The sequence below is a fragment of the Rhynchophorus ferrugineus genome, unplaced genomic scaffold (genome assembly GCF_030347505.1).
Source record: "Rhynchophorus ferrugineus isolate W39M unplaced genomic scaffold, kcgeb_rfMv2 rfM2, whole genome shotgun sequence".
NCBI classification, from domain to species: Eukaryota; Metazoa; Arthropoda; class Insecta; order Coleoptera; family Curculionidae; genus Rhynchophorus; species Rhynchophorus ferrugineus.
The window spans coordinates 28,877,272-28,902,907 of NW_027472581.1; the positions used below are offsets into that span (position 1 = coordinate 28,877,272).

The following is a 25,636-nucleotide window of genomic DNA, read 5'->3' on the forward strand; positions in this document are numbered from 1 at the left end:
AGAAAATATATTGGAAGTTCCATACAAACTAATGATACACATGCAACTAGATAAGAAATGCACATTTCTGCTGATGTTCGCCTTCTCCACTTAGCAAAACCTGAGTTAATTAGCTAATAAATATAACCTTCAATAAAGTGCCAATCGCAGAATAATAAATTTATTCAAGTACTAATGAGACGAATATGGATCTTGTAAAATGTAAAAATATTTAAAAACCAATTAGTAATTTATCAGAAGGGAAACGAAAAGTAAAATGTTTTAAATTGTTTACTAATCCGATTAATAGTTTTGTAAAATATTTCTAAACCAGCTAATCCTGACTTGAATCGGTCAGCAAAAAATCAATCCATCATAAACAAGAACCATCGATAAACTGGTCTATTATTATTTGATTTGCGCAGTTTAACCCTTAGCCTAACCAAAAAATAATTGCATGAGTTAATTACAGTTTAAGAGTAATAAGACAAATGCTTGACCAGACCAACTATCGGTTTACACAAAACTGAAGTTAGCGTTATATTGCCAACCTAATAAATTGATATTTAATGTTATATTGATTAATAAATTTCAAGTTCCTCCTACGCCACATCCAAAAACGGAAACCCCAAAATAGAAACCTAATATCTACGTTCTGCATTTAATATCCGCGTTCAAGTGGCCGATAGGTTGCGGTTGAACTCCAGCAAAAGGCCATATCGGACCAGAATTACTCCGAACTTCCAGCAGGTCTATTTTAGTCAACCAATTTTACCCTTGCCTTTTTCCAAATGCGAGAATTAATATATAAAATCGCAATAGAAATTAGTTGAAGCTGTGGCTTTTACGTAGTTTCTCTCTTGTAAAATCAGAAAATGTTCTTATAAATAAAATCATGATTGGCTTGATTTCATGCTTGCTTTTCAGTTCAAGAAGCAAAGCAGATAAACTTAATCTTGAATAAACAGTTAATTAGTTATTACATGTTGCCAGTAACGATAAAAGGTGACATATAAATCACTCAATAATTATTCAATCCATTTCATTCACATATTTTATCAGTTGACATTACATCTTTGTCCTCTGATATTTCTGATAGTTCGCAGCTTGAAGAAACTACACTAGTGTACAAATCACCGGACTAAATCAAGCGAAATAAATAATCTAATTCGAACCTATACGCTAATTGTAACAGTTTTAGGAAAACATAGAACAAAACTACTACAAAACAATCCAAATATATTCGATCTTCCTATCTCTTCTAATCAAAAATATTGCCTCTCGGCTCCAAATAGATAATTCAAACTGCATATAAAATTAATTTTAAAGTAAAGTAAAATAATTAGTTATTTTGACTAGACAGCAGGTGCAGTTCTGAGATTTTGTATGGGTAACGTTAACAAGACTAATACAAAAAATGCAAACACAAATAAAACAATCTTATGAACCTAATACAATTTTTCAATAAAGGAAAACCTATACTTTCAACCCGCGTTCCAGAATAAGGTTATCTGCTATTTATAATTAGGTTTAATGTAATTCCGTATGTGAACATAGCTAAATGCTTGGTCATGCCACTGAATGCTAAGGTCAAGTGCAAAAGCATATTAAAAAGAAACGAGCAGAACTTTGTATAAGGCCAAACAAAATGTGGTGGTAATTTAGACGACAATCCGAATTAACATTCTACAATCAACTTTTATTATACAAAAAAGTCTTAGAGCCAGTATGGACCCACAGTCTTCAAGTATGGCGTTGCAAAAAGAAATCTAATATTAACATGGTTCAAACTTACCTAAAAAAAACACTCACCAACATTGCCAACGCCACATAGTGCATTAGAAATGAGGTCATCCTCAAAGATCTAGGGGCATGAACAAGATCGAAAAAATTTAATATGTATGTGTCAAATTCAACGATTCACAGAAACCGATTTACCACTCACCGTATAGCTCAGATTTGACCCGTAGTGATTATTGACTGTGTCTAATGAAATCTTAAACTAATTAGAATAGTTCAGGAAAACAGCTTAATTTTGAAGTATTAAAAAAAAAGATCCATTGGGTGTAGTATGAAAATGGGTTTCGCTTCAACAAATGTATCACCCAACGCAATCTATAAAAAAAATTAAACAACAAATAAATATAAACCTTCACAAGCCAACAATGGTTTTAAGCAACCTTTAATAGATGTGCAATATAAAAGTAATTCCTCACTCTCCACAAATATCGCAAGTTTACAAATTCTGGTCAACTTTTGAAACCGAGCATATGATAACGATAACTTTATTTGATGCCCTGAACTCAGCTCTCCAATCCATGTGCTCTTTAGTTTAGCGAGTTCGCTCATGATGGCGGCACTGCGATCTTATAACTGTCAGCTAACAACGTTGAATTAAACATTGTTTGGACTTGTTTTTGTGGTGTGATTGGGCTTTGAAAAGTGTTAAAATACAGAAACAATATTCCAAAATGAATTCAAAGTGTTTGTGTTACATTTGTGGCCGTTATGTGCTCGGTAAATGTTGAAAACTCATGACAAATGGACTGAAAGTTTTCTATTTGTAGTCGTTTGGTTTTGCTGTAATAAACACTGACAAGCCATGGGTACCGAAATTGTTTTGTAACACGTGCAGACAAAAGCTGTACCGAGTCGTCACTTAATAAAAAAGTATACTTTAGGGTTATATAGCTGAAGAACGAAGGTAAAACGAAATAAAACAGTGGTAATTTACATGGTGTGACCGTTATTTATTGAAGATGTATAAAAAGTGGAAAATACAAATAGATAAAAGGGATCGGCGCTGGATTTGCCTATTGACGAGACTTGTGCAGTCGATGGTGGCACGTCTGAACTGAGCACTGGTCAGCAAGTGAATAATTGAAACTACCCTTGAATCATCTCCCAAATAAACATTTCGGGGTTGCCAGATATTCGTTATCCTATACTAATTAGCTCTACTGGCACCTCGCCCGTATGCAGCATCCGATATTATATTTCTGGGTATTTTGTAGACCGTTATTCGACTATGTAAAATTCGACATGCCTCAAGGTCGCTACAATACTTTTAATTTTCTGTGCCAACGATATTGAGGAGGAGAAAAGTAATTTAGATTTGTATTAATTATAATCATAGTCTAGGAAAACCTGGTGCTGATAGAACCCCACAATTTTACTTATAAACGTTTTGTTGAAATATAAGAAGATTGTTAGATATTTTTCAACATTTTTTTTATAACATCTTTATTAGATACTAGCGACGATACTACCGGCTTCGCACGAGTGCAATGCTGATACTAAATTAAATACACTACAGAAAAAATATGAACGTTGTATATAAAAACATAGCGGCCCGTCCGACTTTGCACGGACATAAAATATATATGCCTATGTCACTCAATGAAAACATGATTAAAATCGATCCAGTATTTTTGGTTCATTCATTACTGCCCTTGGCCTGCACGCATTAAATTTGGAGTAAAACAATTCCTCTTCCCCTATACTTACTATGAAGATTTCCTGCTATCTTTGGAATATCTAAATTCATACAATTTTTATTACATTACACATTTTTAAACGCAAATTTTAAATTTGTAATATCTCCGAAAATATTTGTTTAATTTACATGCTGTAAGGAACCATATTGATCTATATTAATTGCACACTGTATTTAAGGTACTTAATTGGATAAGGATTAATGCCGTATTGCTTAAAATAGCTTCGTAAATAAGCCATTTTCTCACGTAAAAAGTAAACAATAAAAATGGTTAATGTGGGTTATCCCTAAAAGATAAACATATACCATCCTGGACTTTTTTGTAGACCTTTTTATGGCGTACAATACTGTAGTACATTAATTTGATCTAACTCGTAGGGTTAGGCAGCGTTTTTGCTAATTGCTAAATAAGCCTAAAAAAATAGGTTAATTTACGACATCACGTTAGAAACCTCTAAAATTAGTAATGTTGCCTTAGTATATTATGCATGTATTATACATATAAACCTTCCTCTTGAATCACTCTATCTATTGAAAAAAACCGCATCAAAATCCGTTGCGTAGTTTTAAAGATTTAAGCGCACATAGGGATATAGGGACAGAAAAGGCGACTCTGTTTTATACTATGTGGTGATACAGATTAGCTTAGTACAATCTTAATTATTATTATTATTACAATTAGTTTATTACTACTTTTCCTATGTGCTTGGATTAATTAGCAAGCAAGACGAGTACGAGAAAATACATCAGTATGTATTCCTCAATTATAAAATTATAATTATTTATTAATTATTAACTTATAGCTATAGTTTACACTAATAATACACACTAAATGTTCACACAAGTTCGTATGGTTTTGTTCGTTTCAGTCTCCTGACATCCTGTGCGCTGTCCAGCAGTTGTATTGCTTCCACGTTAGAATGATTTAGTAATCTTCTTTCGTGTTTCAAGGCGAAATCCTGCACAACTTCGCAAATCCATTTGATTTCCAGGTCATCGTGCAGTTCTTCATTAGTTAGATAGCGATAGGCATTGGTAATCAATCGAAGAATCTTGTTTTGACAGCGCTGTATGACTAACTGATTTAAATATTTAGTGCAACCCCATATTTGCACCCCATAGGTCCAAATTAGCTTTATAATTGTATTATAGATCAACCTCTTTGATTTTAGATCAAGTTGGGAGTATCTTCCCACTAACCAGTATAGTTGTTTTATTTTGGTTCTAATGTGTTTTGCTTTTTGTCTAATGTGATGCTATTTTCAACATGAATAAAAATTAGTTTGCAAAATACCTATCACTATTTGTACATTGTAACGAGTACTTCGTACTATTAAACTACAATAACAAAAATCAACAAACTCAGCAATAACACCATGACCTCCTTTAATTTTGTCACAAGAACAAGCAACAAGATTTTCACTGTTTTATTTTCCAAGAAAATATTACCCCATACTGATAAGGAAAACCTCATTTATTCCCATTGATAATTATGCGTATTGTGTGTCCATTTAACTTTTATGGTATCACGCTTATTCAGAAAGGGCTCTCATTTCCCTTCGGCGTCCCTGACCGGCCCAGTTTCATCAAAGGGTCGGTATTTGAAGGGAATTCCTTCATTTATTTCGTATTTGTACGTCGACTGAAACAAACCAACACCACTGCGACCGTCTCCCTTGATGTAACCTCAATTTTAAAATGCAAATAGCTCTGCAGTCTCCTCAGTTTGTTGTGTAAACAGATGAAGCGGTGTCGTTACCGAGACGTATCAGTTTACATCAGAGTTCCGCTCGCGATTACGGTTCATTTTCTCTCTGCTAATTCATGAATTATATTTTGTAATGTGTTTGTTGTAAAGTATAAACATTTTGTTTCATAATATAGGGCGGTACGATTCACATTTCACTGTCTAACTAATAAAAAAGTATTGTTTTCAACAAATATTATAAAGCAAGAGGGAGTCAACTAAAATTTTAATATTATAAGCTTAAGCCTCCTCTGTCCGGATAATTTTTTCTTACGAGTATATAAATATGTTTGGGTATGTTTTCGACTGTATACACCGGCATTCATTTTGAAGCATCTTTCGAAACTAGATATCTTCATCGTCAGCTAAATATTCGCCAAGGAGACGTTCTGTCTCTATTTCGTTTTAACGTAGTTGTAGATACAATTATATAAATTTTTTAACTGTATCCACTGATAGAGATTTTGATACATCAAACACTCTTTTCTGCAACGGATTACCTGCAATTATAAATCTCTATGGCCACCTCACTGTCCAATCTCCTAACATCCAATTAAGTGTTACGTGAGTAAACATAGATGTACGTTGAACCAGTAATGGGGGAGATGAAAGTGTCAACCATAGCAGAAATAATAAGGCGAATAGGCCGAGATGCAGGAGATTTCTAAGAGAAAATATATTATATGCAAATGCGGCTCTTTAGGAAGCCTATTTTACCAATTCTTCTACAAGGCTCCGATACTTGGACGTTGTTACAATTCATCTGTAAAATATAATCAGTAAACTGTAAAGTTAGTCTACAAACTCTGTAAATATAAAATACAGAAACGTAGACTGAAATAGTTTGGAATCAATACTTATTGGGAAAATTATTTAATTAAATATACACTCTTCCTACTATTTATTGGTGATGATGATAAATTCGATCCTTGTATGATTTTTGACAAGATCTGCCACTTTAGCCTGACAATTTCTAACAAAATTGCATGATTAAATTTCTAGACCACTAGTGGCTCTACCTGAGGAATCAAAAAGGCATGTACTTGATATACTCACAGATACTGGATATAAAAGTGACAAAAAACAAAATTTCATGAAGCAGTTGTTAAATCTATCACTGAAAATACAACACAACTGGTCGAAATAAAAAACTTGTTGACTTCAACAAATTACAAAATAAATCGGACTAAAATGATCACAGTGTTAGTTAACAATTTTTACTAAGCACTTAAGTTACAATGCGAACATACACAGAAATCGACCAAACGGACTTACGTTCAATAACTTTCTATCCAGAAAAAAATATTATAATTGTTCGTAGTTGTTTTCGAATAATCGAGTAAAGAAGATCGAATACAATTTCAACCTAATCTGGAATCTATAGTTTAATTGTCACATTCTGCCGCTTAATGGCAAATAATTAAGAAATATTTCACTAGTACGCGCTAATAGTTTTTTAAACTGAATATATCATGGAGAGATAACAACAACAATTGGAGAGATTAAACAACAATGAGGATACACCGACATAAATCGACTTGAATGACACAACTGACAGAGGCTGTGCGTTACCCTTTATAATAGATTTTGGTACTTATTTCCGCTCCCACTTGAACAAAAGAATGAATGAGTTGCTCGATATTCAGTACGAATGAAGAGTATACCTGTATAAGTTCGCTGATTACTAAAAAGAATTTTCTTTCGGGCTTGCCAAGTTTAAAAAAGTGGACACAAAAAGAAGATTCTGTTCATTAAACGAACAAATCAAATTTTCTTTCTAATACTCTTTTGGGTTCCTTGTGGTGGTAGAGAAGTTGTATTAAATAACCCTTTCTGCAGCCTGATGCGTTGATCATTTTGTAGAGGAAAAGAGTCATCCCATTGTAACTTTCTCACTTGGGACACCTGCTTTTATTATAATAATATTTAATAGTATATTATGTAATGATAATGTAATAATGTTATAAAATTTTAAATCGTTGAAACAAAAAGATACAGCTGGGTTATTACAGAACAGCATCACCAAACCTTTCTAAAAGTATTTGATGGATTTTTAAAATCAAGCAACAAAAGTAACTAATGTCAGTTTTGAGCGTTCCATTATTAGGGCCTTTATACACTGAATAACTCAATAATAATAAATGGAAAACTGTTAATTTATGTAGAGAAATGTCCAAGTCATCGAATATAACAATTAGTTCAGATTGTTTAACACTTGTGTTTCGATTTTCATTAACAAAATTTATAACTTTTCATTGACTTACATTATTTAATGTTTTCTTTTACAGATAATCAGCTATTCAAGTTCAAGGGGTGGTGTCAGCGTTGCCACTGAACGAGGTGAAACCAGTCGAAGCGTTCTGCTGATTCAGAAAGCACGACCATCTGATTCTGGCAACTATCAATGCAACCCTTCCAATGCCCGACCTGCTAATGTTACAGTACACGTATTGAATGGTATGTTAAAATAATATTATATAATATAATATTGTACAATACAGAAAAAAAAATCGGAGCATTGAAAACATCTAAATTTGTATCGAGTAAATCACATTTATGGAATGTTGTACCTCTTTACTTAATTGTATCCGTGTAAAATGCAATAAACATGTAGAGAATTGTTGGCAATAACACAGAAAATAATTTGGGAATTATTGTGCAGTTATTATTAATTTAATTATTTGTGTTATTGTTGGATATATTGTGCCATATAAATTGAAGCCAAGAGGTATTTAAAAGTTTGGTCATTTGTAAAATGCTGTTTTAACGGCAATATCAGTAAGGATATTTGCATCGTATTATTATTGATGATAAGCGCTGAATCCATGACGAAAATTCGATGCGAAAAAATTCATGGGGCCATCATCAACATAACCGGCAAGGCCGAATATTCATGGATCTTAGCTTATACTTTATCTTAAGCTTCTGCTCTGTATTTAGTGGGATCGTATTAATGTGGTATGCTATGGGCTACCAAAACCTAATGAAACTATCAATGGAGATCGCTATAGACTACAATTGATGCGTTTGAGCTGAGCTCTCTACAAAAAACCGACGGAATGACAACAAAAACACAGCAATGTTATTCGTCATTATGACAACGCTCGACCGCATGTTGCAAAACCAGTGAAAACATTATTGGAAACATTAAAATGGGAAATGGATTTTACTTCAGTTTTTTAGTAGACAGGGTAATACTCATCTGCGGTATTCTCCAGATATTGTTCCTTCTGATTACTACTTCTTCCGATAAGTAGTGACCTATCTTACCAGCTATTCACTTGTTATGAAACGATATATAGATTATACTTTGAATGAAATACATTACACCGATTTTTCCTAATAAAGTCACCATGAAGGCAATCTATCCTCGGAGGTGCATATCGGTGAAAAAACCCGAAATAAGCGACTACAGTCTGCATGGAATATATGACAGAATGTATGAATATATGTTATATGCAATTGATCCCAATGTTTTCAATAATAAACTAGTATTCTGTTTTAGTTTGAAGATCGAACGAACTACTTAACACAATTTCAGTGCCGGATTCACAAGATTTCTTAGCCTCTGTGTTAGATCTAAAATCGTGAAATACCGCACTGGATATTTTAATAAATTTTAAAAATATATGGGACTGTAATTTTGTACTGTTGTTAGAAAATGTTTTACGATTCAGCTCAAATGTTACCCACCCCATTGTACTGAAGGTTCCTATAAATATGTGTCAGTTATTCAACGATAGAGTAATGAGAAAACTAATTTACTAAAAAATAAATAACAAAATAGTGTTATACCTTGGTGAACATAACATTATTATACAAACATCATGTAAATTTTATATGGCTCGGTGGATGGAGGTAAAACGAAATGAAACAGTGGTGTTTACATTATGTGACCGTTATTTATTGAAGTAACATAAGAATGTGGAAAATACAAAATAGATAAAACGGATGGCAGCGGTGTTACCTGGTGACGAGACTTGGGCAGTCGATGGTGGCACGTCTAAAGTGAACGGTGTTCAGATACTGAATGAGTGGAAATACCCTTCAATAACCTCCCAGATAAACATCTCGGGGTTTCCACCTATTCGTTATCGGGTTCTAGTTGGCGCTGCTGGCACCCCGCTCGTGTTCAACATCTGGGATTATATTCCTGGGTATTTTGTAGACCGTTATTCCACTATGTAAAATTCGGCATGCCTCAAGGTCGCTACAACTAAATATAAATGCTGCCAAACAACTGACACAAAATAGCTATATCAAACTTATCGCCTATATCAACCATTTATCAACCTTAGAAAACATGGATTAATTAAAGTGTAAAGTTTATAATATCTATTCTGCATTCTGCTCTTGAAAATAAAATATGATCGATTGATTGGCAATAAAACAAAAAAGCCAACGTCAGTAAACTCGCCGAAAGAGGAAATCGCTGACCCACTTTCTTGCCACCCGGTTTTACAGTAATTAATCAAAATCTCGCGTCAAAAAGTTATTGGATTTCGAAGTATTTGTATTGCAAATGAAATTTCAAGCTTTAATGAACTGAAGAACCGGTTTTTTTTCGACGATTTTCGTTCAGCGATGTTTCGGAATCGAAAGTTTTTGACGTATAGCATATAAATAGGAATGCTTTATGGTCCTATTGTTTATTTAAAATAATAGGCTTCGATTCTCGCTTTGATGTCGCATAATAGAATAACGTTTGCGTAAAATATTTACGTGGAAAGCTCGATTTTAATGAAAAATTATAAAGTGCTGCTTTGACAATAAACAGCCTACGCTTATTTTCAAACAATTGTTTTTTCATTATTGTTAATATCGAGTAGGATTCATAAAATATTATTTTAGGTAAGTCCACTGAACTTTGTATTGTTCTCCATCCATATTTTATATTGTCTTGGCCCTTTGAGGCTTCTGTTTTTATGTAGTATCCTTTACCTTCAAAATTACATCATTCTTACAATAATTCTAAAGCTGAATTGTTTCAAAATCTTAACATATATTTATTTATTGTATTATTGGAAGCATTTTTAACTTTTTGTTATTTTATACAGTTATTTATTGAGAAATAAGGGAACTTGATATTTCATCCAATATATCGTCAAACAATAGCCACTCCTATAGCTCCTCTTTATCACAGATTATGTACAGATATCTCTTCTCAAATGACACAAATGAGATCCGATGAGCTTTTTCGACTCATATTGTAATGAATACAGAACTGTAAAAAGGTGTTAAACAACCTAACCTAACTAATAAATTCAATAATTTTGCCATTTCTCTACACAAAATAGTAAGCAATAAATACAAATATGAACAACCTAACCCAGTTATTAAATTAAATAATTTTGAAATTTTTCTATACAAAATAACAATTTTCCATTTAGTGTTATTGGTTTTCTATAAGAGCTAATCACATAACACTCAAAATCCTATTTTCGACATTTATTATTTTTGTTGTCGAAATAAATAAATCAGCCCATCAAACATTTTTAGAAATTTGCGGTGATGCGTCATATTCCAATTGTCGGTTTTCGTTTCAACGATTGGTAAAGAAAGAGTGGTAATTTTATGCCTATAACAAAAACGACCAAAACCCACATCAAACTATCAACAAACTTTCCGAAAGCTAGCTGATGAATCAACTGTTTCTAGATATTTAGAGACTAATAGAAAAAAGGGAAAGATCCAAAAGGATGGAAATAACTACCAAAGGAAATAACTGAAAATGTCATTTCGAACCGTTTTAACATCACAGTTTCATTGCTTACCAGTCAAAAGAAAATAGTTTTCTGTACCTTATTCCAATTGGGCTTGACTGGTGTTGATCAACTGTGACATTACCAAGCGCAAGAAGTAACACCAAGAAGAGTCCAGGAGAGCCATCCACATAAGCACCGAAGCAGAATACTCTTCGGTATAAATTCTTGCAATATATATAGTGAGATAAGCAAGGAGTGTTTATGATGATCGACTAAAATTGAATGAGACTGTTGGTCAGATCCGCTGAACAGATTGAACGACGTATTTTTGTAGAAAATACCTTCCATAACAAGTAACAGACGCAAAATAACTCTCTTAAAATGTATAAGGATTCGAAATACTGAAAAAGTGCGAAAATAGATCGATAATTGGATCACTGCTAAATCAACATCATAATTTCTAACATGTATTGCCATCTTGCCAGAAAGATTAGATATATTCAACAAATGCATTTTTGAAGTAAAAGTAAGCAAAAAAATTATCAGAATGCATTCAAGCATCTAATATTAATAAACCTAAGAAAGATACTCCTTAAGCAAATGACCTGGTATTCACTAATAAACGCAAAAGACATGTACTTTATGTTTATACTCGTAATAGTCCACCATCAGGGGTGGAAATATTAGTGATTATCCGATGAGGAATAAATATCCCGGACATGTCAGTAATCGAATTGGATAAAACTAAGTGTCTTCTGGGATGATCGCTAAGTTGATCGTTCATGTTAAATTTCACCAGTCAGTAGACTTAATACCGAAATGGTTAGAAGATCACCTTAACCAGTCGATATATTCAAAAAATCGAAGCTCGAAGTACGAAACGAAAATCCAAATCCATAGTTTTATATATTCTATATTAAGATTATAATTGTAGACTCTAAATAGTGTCGCATAGAATGATGTATAAAATTTTAAAATTTCATTTCAATATTTCTTATTCACTTTAAGGGAATATAGCAGTCATTATACACATTTTTCTGAAATATTTTTCAAATTGACCAATGGTAAACCTAATAATCCATTGAAAAATACTATCTGTCTAATTAAAAAATACCTTTATTATTATTTTTCCGATCTAAAGTAAGATGTATACACATCCTCCTTATAAATAAGGATCATCGAAACGATTTCATGGAGTTATTTATAGAATTACGGTTTACTTGCTTTAGAAGCCGTAATCTAGACCCAAAAAAAACTCTGTAAGTTGTTACTCTATATATTGTGGATATAATAAAATAGGGGAACTATCGGGAATTAATCAAACTTGGAAATGTTTGTGTTTACCCTCCAGATCCCTCCTCTTACACGTGACAATGATAATCGCAAATAAAGTGGTTTGTAGGCGGTCAGCTTGAACTAAGCCACAATTATTTGGAAACGTGCCAATATTCCTAATTCGGTCGTCCCTTTTAACCAATTTTGAGGTATAAAATATAAACTTTTTTATTCTGTATTAAAATGTTCAATCAGCCATAAAATTATTTATCTTTTAGAATAAGCAGTTATAAAATATAACTAAAGTTTACTTTGTATAATATTTAATATTTGTTTTATATCAAAGAAACAATTGTTTTTAAATATATTTTATGATTCCAATAAATTTCTCGCCAATGAATATAATTTAGAAAATTAAAATCATAATTAGTCCAAAATCACTACATAATATATTTACCAACTTAGGAATCAGAAGAATTTCTCTGGCCTAGATCTGTTACTTAAGTTGGGCTTCGAAAGGTTCTCACTAACATTAGATCTAATCAACCATCCTAACTAATTATTTCTAACAAAATGTATTTTTTTGATTGAAGAGAACTGTTATATCTATACACTACGGTTATTGAGAATGGAAAGATATAAACTTTAAGGAAAGAAAATTTCGTTACGTTAAAACTGAAAATCACTAAAATAATTTTATTAATATGATAATAAGAAAACAATCATCCGATACAGCATCAGAACATGTTCAATACTTATATGGAATAAGTCGATATCCCAATTTTGTTTTAAATTTTTTGGATAATTTATTTTTAATTTTTTTAGAATGTGGCATTAAAAAATACAGAAAACCCTAAATTTTCACTTTTCTATCACTTTTCCAACAGAGTTTTTAAACTCACTGTATTTGCCAGGCATGCCACCACATAACTTACAATAGAAGGTTGGATCTCCAATTATTTTGCTTCGTAATTAGAACCCGCGACGGCTGTGCAACGGTACGTGATTAGTCATTAAAAAATTAATGCAAAACGTTATCGAAGCCACCATTTTAAATGGCAACTTTCGAAGTGAAGATATATTAATACCACGAATACCTATTATACCCACAGATGTGCCAATTCAATTTAACCGTATTCAATTTCCGATTAGATTGTCATTTGCAATGACTATTAATAAATCCCAAGGCCAAACAATGTCTGTTTGTGGCTTAGATTTGAGGACACCATGTTTTTCACACGGACAATTATACGTTGCGGTCGAGTGGGCAAACCATCAAGTTTGTTTGTATTAGCTAAAGACGGGCTAACAAAAAATATTGTTCATGCTATAGCATTAAGAGATTAATATTATGTAATGAATTAATGATATAAATAATTATTGCTTAAAATAAATTATAATGAATTAAAAAAACTAATGTTTGGTGTTTTGTCATTTTTATATGCCTTTTTTACTCATATACCACATCCTTACTTCTAATAAGTTAATTTTTTTTCTACGCTAGAAATTTTCTAGAAATTATTTACATGGAAAAACAATGTTTGCCGAGTCAGCTAGTAATAATATAAAAATGCTCGAACTATTTTCAGTTTAAAATATCACGACAGCCATTCATTCAAGTGAAGTATATGCAACCCTCTACATTCACCTTGTATTTCTTTCTCTATAACTTACTTTAACCACCACCACATACATTTTCTATTATTCTTCGATTCTATCCACAGGCTAACAACAAAGACAAACTTTAAATAAAAAACAAGCTTTAATTTTAAAGGCAACATTTTTAACTCATGTTTAACCATTGTCACCATAGAAACTAATCAGCTGGAGCATAATGTAATCAAAGATCAAAGATTCTTAAAAATTTTCATATAATATATTCACATCATGTTCTTTTAATACCCTAAGGTGCCTGTTATCTCATGTAAATTATAATCAATTAACAAATGTAGATTATACCATTACAAGTGAGTATTTATAATAATGAGAGTTAATTAATATAAGGATGTATTTGTTACAAATAAAATTATTGCAGTAGTTCGTTGTTATGTATTATGCGCTTGCATTTATTTTGGTCAGAAATATCTATTAATGAAAATGCGTGTATATGTATAAAGTGTCAATGTATAAAACTGTTAAATACCTAACTTAACAGTTAAATTCGATGGATTTGATATATATTTGATAATCTTTAGATAAAATAATAGTTCTTCATTTAGTATTGTGTTATTCAGTGGACATCAGAATAATATAATGCCCAAAATTACATTTTCCACATTCATTATTTTCCCCAGGGTAGTGTCTTGGGACCACTCCTGTATCGGCTATATACTGCTGGTATGCCATCAACAAAAGAAACACTACTCGAAACCTTTGCCCACGACACAGTTATCATGGCAAAAAATATGTCTCTACCTAAGGCTGTAGAAAAAGTACAAGTAGCTGCCAACAAGATCTACAAATGGGCTAGTGACTGAAAAATACTGCTTAATTGTTCCAATGTCCATATTAATGTTGCATCACGATAAATTGACAAAAACCTAATTATATTACTTGAAGAATGTCTAGATTGTTACGGTATAAGAAGATATAAGATAAGAATAAGAAGATAAGATATAGAGGTTAAATTGTAAACATCATGTTAGACAAAAAACACAGCAGATTAGACTTAAACTCAAGCTACTGTACTGGTTAGTTACTCCAAAGCTTAACCAAAAATCAAAGAGATTGATTTATCAATCAATCATAAACTCAGTCTGTACCTATGGGGTGCAAATATAGGATTACACTAAAACAGTAAACCAACCAGTAATCCAGCGAAACCAAAATTCGCCTTAAAATATGAAATAAGGTTGTTATATCACAACAATGTGGAAGTAATATAGTTACTAGACAATATGCAGGAACACAGAAGATTCAGGCTAACCAAACTACACGAATTTGTTTAGTGTATAAGTATTCTTTACTTTAGATTAAGTAGTTTAGTTTTATTTGTTAATTAAGAGTTTACTAAGCATATCTAATGTAAGATGTAATTAATAAAAAAAGATCATTACTTTTGATATTTTATTCCAATTAATCTAATTCCGAAGCCCATCAAATACTTCTAGAAACTTAAGGTGATATTGCTGCACTAAATACCAATTGTTGGTTTTGGTTTCAATGATTTAAATATGATGATTTTTAACAGTAATAAAGAACGACCTGGAGGGCCACAAATATTAAATATTAATTAATTGTAATGTAAAATTAGTTGTAATAGTTATTAAAAGAAATCCCAGCTCAGACTATCAAAGATCATTCAAACAGCATATCAGTTGATGCACCAACAAAGAGCTTTCTGATAATGCACCATGGCAAGTCTTGAAGAAGTGCAAAAATGGATCGATGATTGGATCTCCAGCTGATCATCGTTCTTTCAGCCCAGTTCTTTCGTTGTTGTAAAAAAAATGGCAAATATTTTCATTATTATACATATTACCAATATTTCCTAACATCACAATAATAATCACAATGCATGCCAAACACTTAATAATTGTATATAAGACGTTAAAATTTACATGAATAATACTATACAATCTCAAACTAATAATCAAAATATCATTAATTAATAACAAGATACGTATAATTCAAATTGATAACGCGGTTACTTTTATTTTGACGACATAATTTAACCGAACCAATGGACAGGAAGATAGATTTACTGGTCCGAACAATTCGCTGAAAAACAGTAAATAACAACCGAAAAACTTTGGATCGATAATTCCGATTGCTCAGCATTCGGAAAAGCTTTAAAATCCGGCCCAACTTTCAGCGAAGTGAAACAATAGCGATAGGTTTTTAGTTCCGGGTGGGGGGCAATTACTGAAATTCACGTCGCCAATAAGGCAGGCCGTATTTTCAATCCGGTTCCTGTGGAAGTTTCCGTTTGACGCCAGTCGAACGACTTAATTTTGCTCGTAAAATGTTTAATTGAAATACCGCTGCCTTAAGACAAATTCGCTTTTATCGGTGCCGTCCTTACTTCACTTACGGCCCTAGATAACGTAAACTATCACTGGAAAATTGTTCAGTAAACTTACTGGAAATTACTTCATCGGAAATAGTACATGATTTGATATAACACGTCACTCAGTAAGTCAATGGTCTATGTAATAAACCAATTTTAGGCAACATTCAACTTTACTTATAGAGTAGAATTTACTTAAGTAGTAGAATATTATAGAATAATACATCAGATCATTCTCTTAGAATCAGACAATGTTTTCCTTCTCAGTTTATTCTAGTTAAAAAGAAACACAATGCTGTTTGGTTAGTTCGAACACGTAATCGAATCAGCCTGTCAAAGTCGTCCGGTTGTCAGGAGTATGCAAAATTCTTGAAAGCTATAGTGATACGAATTTATAACTCCAACCTATAAAGTATTGTAGCTATATAATTAACTACAGTTTTCAGATGTACTATAATGTTAAAATAAATTATATTTGAAAAAAATTTTCTTCAATTATTTTATTTAGATTAGAATTTTGTTGTATATTAAAACCAATCTGAACTAAAACTCAGAGTTGATGCGGCAACATTGCGACGTTTTGATGTCACAAATTTAGGTGATATATACAAAATAACGTTGAATAGACTATATATCATTCCATTCCTTTGCCCAAATATGTATTATTTTATTTTAATATTTAGAAAGTATAAATATATATTGCCGATCGTTAGTGTCGCTAAAACTCGAGAACGACTAAACGGATTTAACTTATTTTGGTTTTGAAATATTTCTGGAAGTCCAGAGAAGGTTTTTATGATGAGAAATATGGAATAATTGAGATGCAAAAGTATAACTGCCACTGTCATCAATACTTTCACCGCCACAAAAGATCGACAATGTTGTATACTGATTACAATTTTAAATTAATATATTCAACGACGATATCTTGGTATTCAGCTGGTCCTCTCATTCAAATCACTGGCCGGATTACTGTGAATGAATATCTTGATATCCTCAATGATGAAGTTCTTACAAAGACTAGCATAGTGTTGTCAAAGGCTGCCGTTTATTAAAAAAGCCCAGTCTTGATTTGAGAAGAATCAGAATATCATCAAATATCTTCCCTGGTCACTAGTATTGTCAGACCTTAACATAATTACACGATTATGGGGAGTTTTAAATCAGAAAATCATAAGTATATTTCCTTTTCCATCATTATTGAAGCAATTGGCTGATGTTACGCTACAAAATCGGGACAACATGTTGCAAACTATACACACTCAACAAATAAATATTGATATATATCTCCAAATTAAAATTAAAGTAAACTACTCAAGCTATCATTAAAAGTAGCGTTGAGAACTATCGACTGTTTCAGTCCGACTACTTTTTACAACCGACTGTTTCAATCGACCACTTTCAGTCGCTATTTTCGGTCCAACTGGATTCAACCATGACTAGTTCATTTGATTGGTTTTTAAAGTTCTCGTTTTGCCGTCCTAATCGCGACGTTGAAAATAATGTGGCGATTTTATGCTTATAGGTAAATATATATTAAATAAGTTTTATGTTTTGTTTGTAATATAAAGAAACAATGTACATCATATAGGAGCACTTAGGAATTTTTCGGTGTTATGCATTAATGTATATAGGGTAAAAATAACAACATTTTGATTGATGCATTTAAGTATTTATGCTACCTTGGCAACTCTTGGGTCTTTTGCTATTGACTTTTTGATGATTTTTTAAGTACCTTGATATTTGTTTAAAATATTCGAATGTAAAAACTTGCTTCATTGAGGCTTTAAGGAACAATAATCTTAAGATATTCCTGACTAACGAAAAATAAAACTATTATTTTATTTAAAAAGGGTGCCTTATTTAAATAGTTGATAAAAATTGAGAAAGTTAAGAAAGATAAGCTATACATATTTTGGCGTGATGGTCCGTTCCTCTTTACAATCAAATTAAATATATAAAATATACAAATAATTTTACATCACTCAAAACTCAAAACTTCTTCTTCTTCTTCTTCTAACGCTAATGTCAGTTATCACCAATGAACACAAATTATCTATTTCCTTTTCTTTCTCAAAGAGAATTCGAGAAGGAATACGTATATCTCTGTCTCACTTATGGCACGATTAAAAAAAACACTTCCAAAATTATTTTGAAATGAAACAGAAATAAACCAATGAATTTATATTATATTATGCCATTAATACATTCTAAATATTAAAATACAATAAAACATATTTGGGAAAAGGAATGGAATAATAATATAGATATACATACCTCCAGTTACCGATTAAAAATTATTTAAAATAAAAATCTATACCGCAAACAATTATCTCCGTCCTTTCCTACCTCAAAATTTATACGTGAAGAAATTGGTACAACTTCTGTTATTAAGAGTAAAAATACAGATGAAACTTGGATTTTACTGAAATGGTTATTACTATTTTTTGACCATCAACTATTTCGACTGCTAATATCGACTATTTTCAATTAAGACGCTAGTTAAGAGTAATACTTATAAGTTCGTGTGGTTCAAGTTCGATATTAAAATTTCCAGAGCATTGTTCAGTAGCTGTATTGCTTCCACCTTGCTGCGATTTAGTAAACTTATTTCAAAGTCGTCGTATAGTTTTGTTTTGAGAGTATTAGTGAGATTAATGTTTTAGTGCAATCACATGTTTGCATCCTATGAGTAAAATAAGTGATTTGTAATAAGTAGTAATTTGTGAGACAAAACTTTTTCTTGATTATGTACAAATGAACTGTTACATTTTGATTCATATATCTGAAAGAATATTTATCTTGAAAAGTGTTTTATAAGATCCATTAAACATGACTGAAAGCCAGACACGAACATCCGAATGACCAACAAAACCTTAAAATAAAATTTCACGTGCCATTTATGCTACTTTAATCGCATTAAAAGCCAAAAAACCGAGACTGAAGAACGGAATCACGATTAATCCGCACACGGTTCATTCCCTAAACCACCGCGCATAACTCATAATTAGAAATATAACGAGTTAAGTTTACTTTTTAGCCGGCGCACTACCATATCCTAGAGTTCTAAATGCATTAGTTTTCCAGAAAGTAAATGTGATGGATAAATATAAAGTTAAAAAGCTCGCCGTGCACAAAGTTTATTCTCATTTGGTCGCGCCCCGTTTTGCTTCTCGCAAGAGAAACGAACGTCGTTATATTCATGGGGCAATAAAAATGGGAAAAACGACCATTGTTTTTTTGCAAATGGGTCAAAATGAACCGTGGCTCGGTAAGATTGAATTAATCAACGGGATGCTTTTGTTTTCCTTTCCATTTTTAGTTGTTGGGGTTGTTTTATAACACTATATAGAAGATTTAGATGTTTTTAATTACATATTTTACGAAAATATCCTGTTATTAGGCATGATGTTTAAGTTTAAAACAATTATTGTTGATTTAGAAATTCGTTGGCCTGTAAATAAAAAATAAGTTAGTCATTTTAAAAAGAAGAATGCTGAACAAATTAGGCTAAAAACTAAACATCTGTATTGGTTACTTGGAATACTAATAATATACTAATATCAAGAGATTGATTTATAAGTTTGTAGGAATTCTCATCTTGTCGGTGGGAATGTGTGGCTGTCGACGCGAATGTTTTTCCGATCACTCACTACTATTTTTGGGAAACGAATTCGCACGGGAACGGAAAACACCGGTTGAATAATTACTTAACGTTTATTTCATGTGTTAAATACTACGTGTTTGACGGTAGGATAGACCGGATAATGTAAGGTTGCGAAAATACGAAAGCGCTATTGAAGTGGTACTGTAATAGACGTCGTCGTTGTGGTATTTTATAGCCAGAAACCGCACCGGTACCAATCCACTAGCGTTGCTAACTATGGATCTTAATGTAGATATACCCGTGTTGGCCTAAAAGATCCTAGTGATCGCCAGAAGTTAATAGTAAAGTCTACTTGGACGCATGAGGTACAACTATGGAAATACACTACGTCATCAAAACAACCAGTAATTCAACGCCGCGAAAATAGCCCTTCACTTATCTTAGCGTAATTAAATTTTAATTTGGAAAATACGTACTCATATATAGTCTATCCCAAGTAGCAGTGAACTCACGTTATCTCAATATATGACGTTAAAATTGTGCAATGTTGCTGCATTAAACGTAGACATTTTACGCATTTTAGTTTATTTACGGTATCCCCTGGAGACTTAATCCACGAAATTAATAATTGCACATCTTAGTAATTATTTTATTTTCATTAGAAAATATATTTACCTTTTTATGATTAGTTCTTCTTTCCTTCGTTGCTGTGTTTTCTGGTCAAATAATTCTAATATCACTGCATTGCTCCTTAGTTTCTTCTATTACTACCCGTGTATATTTTTCTTGATAAAACTAGATTTGATTACTGCATTTTCCCTAATGCATTTGCCATATATGTGAAACAATCATTCTCTCCTCGTACGTTTTAACAAAATGTACAGAAATCTTTCACACTCTACAATGCGATTTTCTGCAATTATTCTATATTAATTACTCACGTTTGGTTGTTTCTACTTTCATCACTCTATCTTGGTATTGTCAGCATTGAATCATAATCCCACATCCAAAAAGTTTCATTCACTCACTGTTGCATTCTGAGCCACTATTTAGTTAATAATTAAGCTGTTAATTTATAATATAATATAAGTGCACAATTCCAATTTCTTCAATCCAAATTGAAGAGTGTTTTTGTAGACAATCCTTTGAACATATCCAAAGAGTTGTTGTTTGAATATTTTTCTCGGCTTGCATGTCTATTCTAGTTGTTCTTTGCCACATCCCATAATGATCAGATTTTATTAAATATGCAGTGATAGAGAGGAGAACATTACCCTTTGTGGTCATATTACTCAGTCACCTGAACTACTGTGTATCTTTTTCAGATCGGTTACTAAAAAAGTAACTTACCTAAAACACAATTAAACATTCCGTTTATATTTACCAAGTAACAAGTTAAAATAACTCACTCTTTAACATGGTTCAAATCAAAACTTAATTTATATATACAAGCCATTCCTTAATTACACCCTTTTCGAGCACTTGTGAGAATATTTTGTTATATTCCTTTGTCTAGAAAACAATATATCTGCCATGAAATATAAAAAATATTATGATTTACAAAACTTAATCAAATGTTATTCTAACTTTCACCTTTTTGCATCAATTATTGTTATCTTTACACTCTTTTTATTAGCGCCTTGCCAAGATTGGCCTAATATTCCATTTTAAAATACCTATGTTTGTAAAAAAATTGACATAACAAGTCTCCATTGATTTTATTGTATGCTTTTAAGAATTGTATTATCTTAAGTAAGGTATCTCTATATTTCTTGTTCCGCTACCCTAATCGTTTTTGGGCTTGTTCTTGTAATATTTCTCAGCCTTTTCTCAAAACAGTTTCTATAAGTATTGTCTCTAATATCTAGTTTAATATTCGCCTAGTCTTTATGTGGTAAACAAATTAAATTTCGAGCGAAAATAAAGAACATTTGTGGAAAGGCATACTGCTTTCATAAGTTATGGTTTACTTTTACTTTTAATAATATGAGGTTTATTTAAAACAAAAGTGACTCAGAATGTTGGGTGTAATGTTAGAAATATCGTACACTATAAAATTGAACTAAGTTGACAGATTGAACTAAAAGTGGTAAGAATATAAAGCGAAAAATGTCAAAAATACTATTTTTACTACAACGAATTGTTATTGTCTTGAAATGTTGTATGAAACCTATAAAACCGCGGGTTAAACTTATTTTTCCATAAATTATTTAAGCATTTTCAATACATTAAAAGAGAAGATTGAAAGAAAAGTGCAATCTAATTTAATCCCCAATTAGTGTATTAAAATTTAATAAAGAAAAAAGACAAACTAAATTAACGAAAATGTTATAGATAATTATCAACACGAACATAAGTAATAAGACAACACGTAAATTCATTGGTACTCTTTAAAAGCCATTCAAAATAACTCAATCTTCCTGCATACACAAAAACAAACAAAATACATATACAAAGTATAAATCCACTATAACTTTATGCTGGGAAAGAACTAGATCCTAGAACAGTAGTAGAAAAAATTAATTCATCATCAGGAAAATACCCCGTTCCTATTTATTTCTCAATATTCAGATGGTTCAAACTATTTGAGAAAGTATACGTCACTTCCAGCATAGTGTTTAATAAATTACAATATTTACATTGAAATAAAAATAAATGCAGTATGAGTCCCGTTGATTTTCTAACCAAAACTTGATAAATAGTTTTCGTTATATAACTAAATTTATTTATATATTTGTACTGTCAAAGCTAATTTTTTGTACAATTAAATATTTTTTTCATTATAGGCGAACATCCTGAAGCAATGCAGCACGGAGGAAATCAACGGATGGGTCCCTCACTTGGGGTACTGGCCTTCATCGCCTACGTCTTGCTGGCGTACAGTTAAAGCACATTTACCAGACGAAGCAACACGTGTATCATCTTCATACTATCGAACTTTGTTACCTGCAACAAAAAGGTCATTTTTGGTGCCACCTAGTACTACCAAACTACAAATGTCCGACATTCTGTCGTTCTTCAAAAGATCTTTATCTAACTGAATATAATGTTCGTGATTTGAGACTCCAATTATATGTTCAGACCTCTATTAGTTAATTTTACTAAAGGCATTTTTAAAATATATTCTAACACAATGCCATCAATAATTAATATTATATATATATATATATATATATATATATATATATATATGATAAAATCAATTTGATAATGAATAGAATGATTTGAATGAATAGATAAATTTGAAATGATAAAAAATACATATGAGATTTTTCTATATTGAAAATATTTCTATATTAAATACAATATTATAGTCGAAATACTTCTAAAATAATAATTATACAAATGATATGTAGAATGTGATTTGATTAATATTTAAATAACTTGATTGGCTCTATCTAAAAACTGATATTTCATATTTTAAAATTACATTAAATTTATCTGGATAAAACACTTTTCCCTCCAATTTTGTCCGCGTAGAGAATGTTTATTTTTTAAACCATAATATTTCACTGAGTGATTCATCAACAATATGTATATAATAATATAAAATAATAAAATTTCTAAAGGAAAGTATATGAATATGAACCACTCCAGTTGTTAGTACATGTTAGTATATGTTGCACCTTAATTTAACTTTGTCACTCTGTCAGCATTTACAACTTTTGTCAAATTTTTTGTGTCGTGTAATTTATTAAAAATATATATGTGTCTATTCATATTTCTTACCTTGAAAAACCCAATAAATTAACGAATCGCAAATTAATTATCATTAAATTATATAATCTATCATTAAACAGTAACGTTAATAATATAACAATTAACATTGTTTTCTTTGCAGGAATATTTATACCGTCAATTTTTCTCCAAATTTTAAATATTTTTGTTTCATGTTTCATACTTCCAATTCATCAATAGGTAGATGATTTAAACCAAAATAATATATAATTAACAATAATAAACCTCACATATATTAAGCTACCGTTGAATTTATAAAAAACAAATTAACCCTAAAGCCTGCACTCAAATAATCGAGGACAAAACGGTCATAATGTTAAACATATATCTAAACTCTTAGACAAATAATTTAAAATATATTACATGATGTTACATTACCCGTTTTTTTATTAAAACTACAAATTATTTAAATGCTAGAAAATAGTTGATGCTAGTTACAAACTTAACAGACTTCTCTAAATGCACTCAAGGTAGATAGCAAGGAAATTGACCTATAATTTGAGCGCACGTTCTTCTTGCTTCTCGTAGCGGTGAAATACTCCAGTTCATTAATGGAAAAGTTTAGTCTAAGCTAGTGGGGCTGCAACAAGTTTTGATATAACCCTATTTATAAAAACTTGGTAATTACTATAGCTAAAATGTTTGTTATTTGCAATAATTACATTCGAGAATTTATACAAATTAACAATAGGTTATACATCAATTCTATTTTCAACCAGTGATTTTTAAAAAAATGTATCCATATAAAAATTTTTATAAAGTTATTCAAACTAATTTGCACGTTTTCTAACTTTTTGCTGGATAATACTTGTCATGTAACATCATTTATCTGAAAATATTTCTATTGATATTAAAAATAATTATGAATAGTTTTTATAATTATTGATTGATTAGTTTAAATATACAATTTCAAATTTCAAAAAAGCAGATATCTATTTGGGTTTCATTAAAACAATAATTAATTTGGGAAATAAAATAATTGTTATTTATAGAGTTTCAATAAATCTATATACACATGTTGATACAATTTAAAAAATAACTTTTTAAAACTACTAAAAATAACTGCTGGTGATGGTAATTCAAAACTTACTAACTTAATAATTAAACACACAAAAAGATATGGACAAATCTTTATTGTTTATTTATTTCTTAGCATTGTTAATTTTTATAAACTATCCAACACTTTTGTTCATTGAGCCATCAAATTTTGTTAATATCCTATGATCCTGAATCTGGTAAAATGCATACTTTAAGAAAGCAATTGTTTTTACAAGGCACGCTTAATTTTGTCATCACATGTTCTTCAGATATTTTTTTTATAGATTTGACGATTTTTTATATTCAATGAAACTAGCACATGTTGCAATTATTGCAAAATAAAGGTGGTCCGATTGGGTTCTGGCGCTCTTTTAAAGCCATATTTTTGTCTTATTGCGAGCAAATGAAGTAATATTGACAATTGTGTTTAACATAGATTTAGAAAAGCCATTATATGATCAAACAAATACTAATTTATCATTTATTATTTTCTGTTCTTAAATTTTAAATAATTACTAATCAAAATTTTCAGAGAACGTAAACTTACTGTATGAAAAACTTAACCAAAAAAAATGAATATATGAATAAATAAAAAAAAGTTAAAATATAATACCGAAAAACTTAAATAATTATTGATTACAGCTCAAGGCTCTCTGCTGTAAATTCTTCATTTGTTATTATTCATGTGATGGTGAAAATAAATCAATAAATATATAATAATGAAACAGTAATTATTAAATTTCACGTTAGTTTATCCTAATATACTTACTTGAGGTGGTTACCTTCCCCTCTAGAACATATTATACAGGGTACCTAAATCAGAACATTATATTCTATCAAGGCAATGCCATGTAAGATAAGACTTTCACCAATTAAAAAGAAAACACATTCCAAGCAATCTATAATCTCGCCCTTAATCCCGTCACGATAGACCTCCCTCTTCCCCACCCCCGTCTTTTATTACTTAACGAATTAACTAAAATAATTAAACAGATTTTATGAGAAAAAAATTAAAAGTAAATGAAGAAAAAATATTGTAGAT

General features: G+C 31.0%; 1 protein-coding gene across 1 annotated transcript in view; it reads left to right on the top strand.

The window, feature by feature from the left end:
* The window catches only part of LOC143190822 (neurotrimin), a 150,265-nt gene extending 127,421 nt beyond the window's left edge, over positions 1-22,844 (top strand). The window contains exons 4-5 of the mRNA XM_076395387.1: positions 7,511-7,679; positions 22,605-22,844. Of these exons, the coding sequence (XP_076251502.1) occupies positions 7,511-7,679; positions 22,605-22,705 (270 nt within the window). The 3' untranslated portion in view covers positions 22,706-22,844. The remainder of the gene's footprint in view (positions 1-7,510; positions 7,680-22,604) is intronic.
* The last annotated feature ends 2,792 nt before the right edge of the window (positions 22,845-25,636 follow it).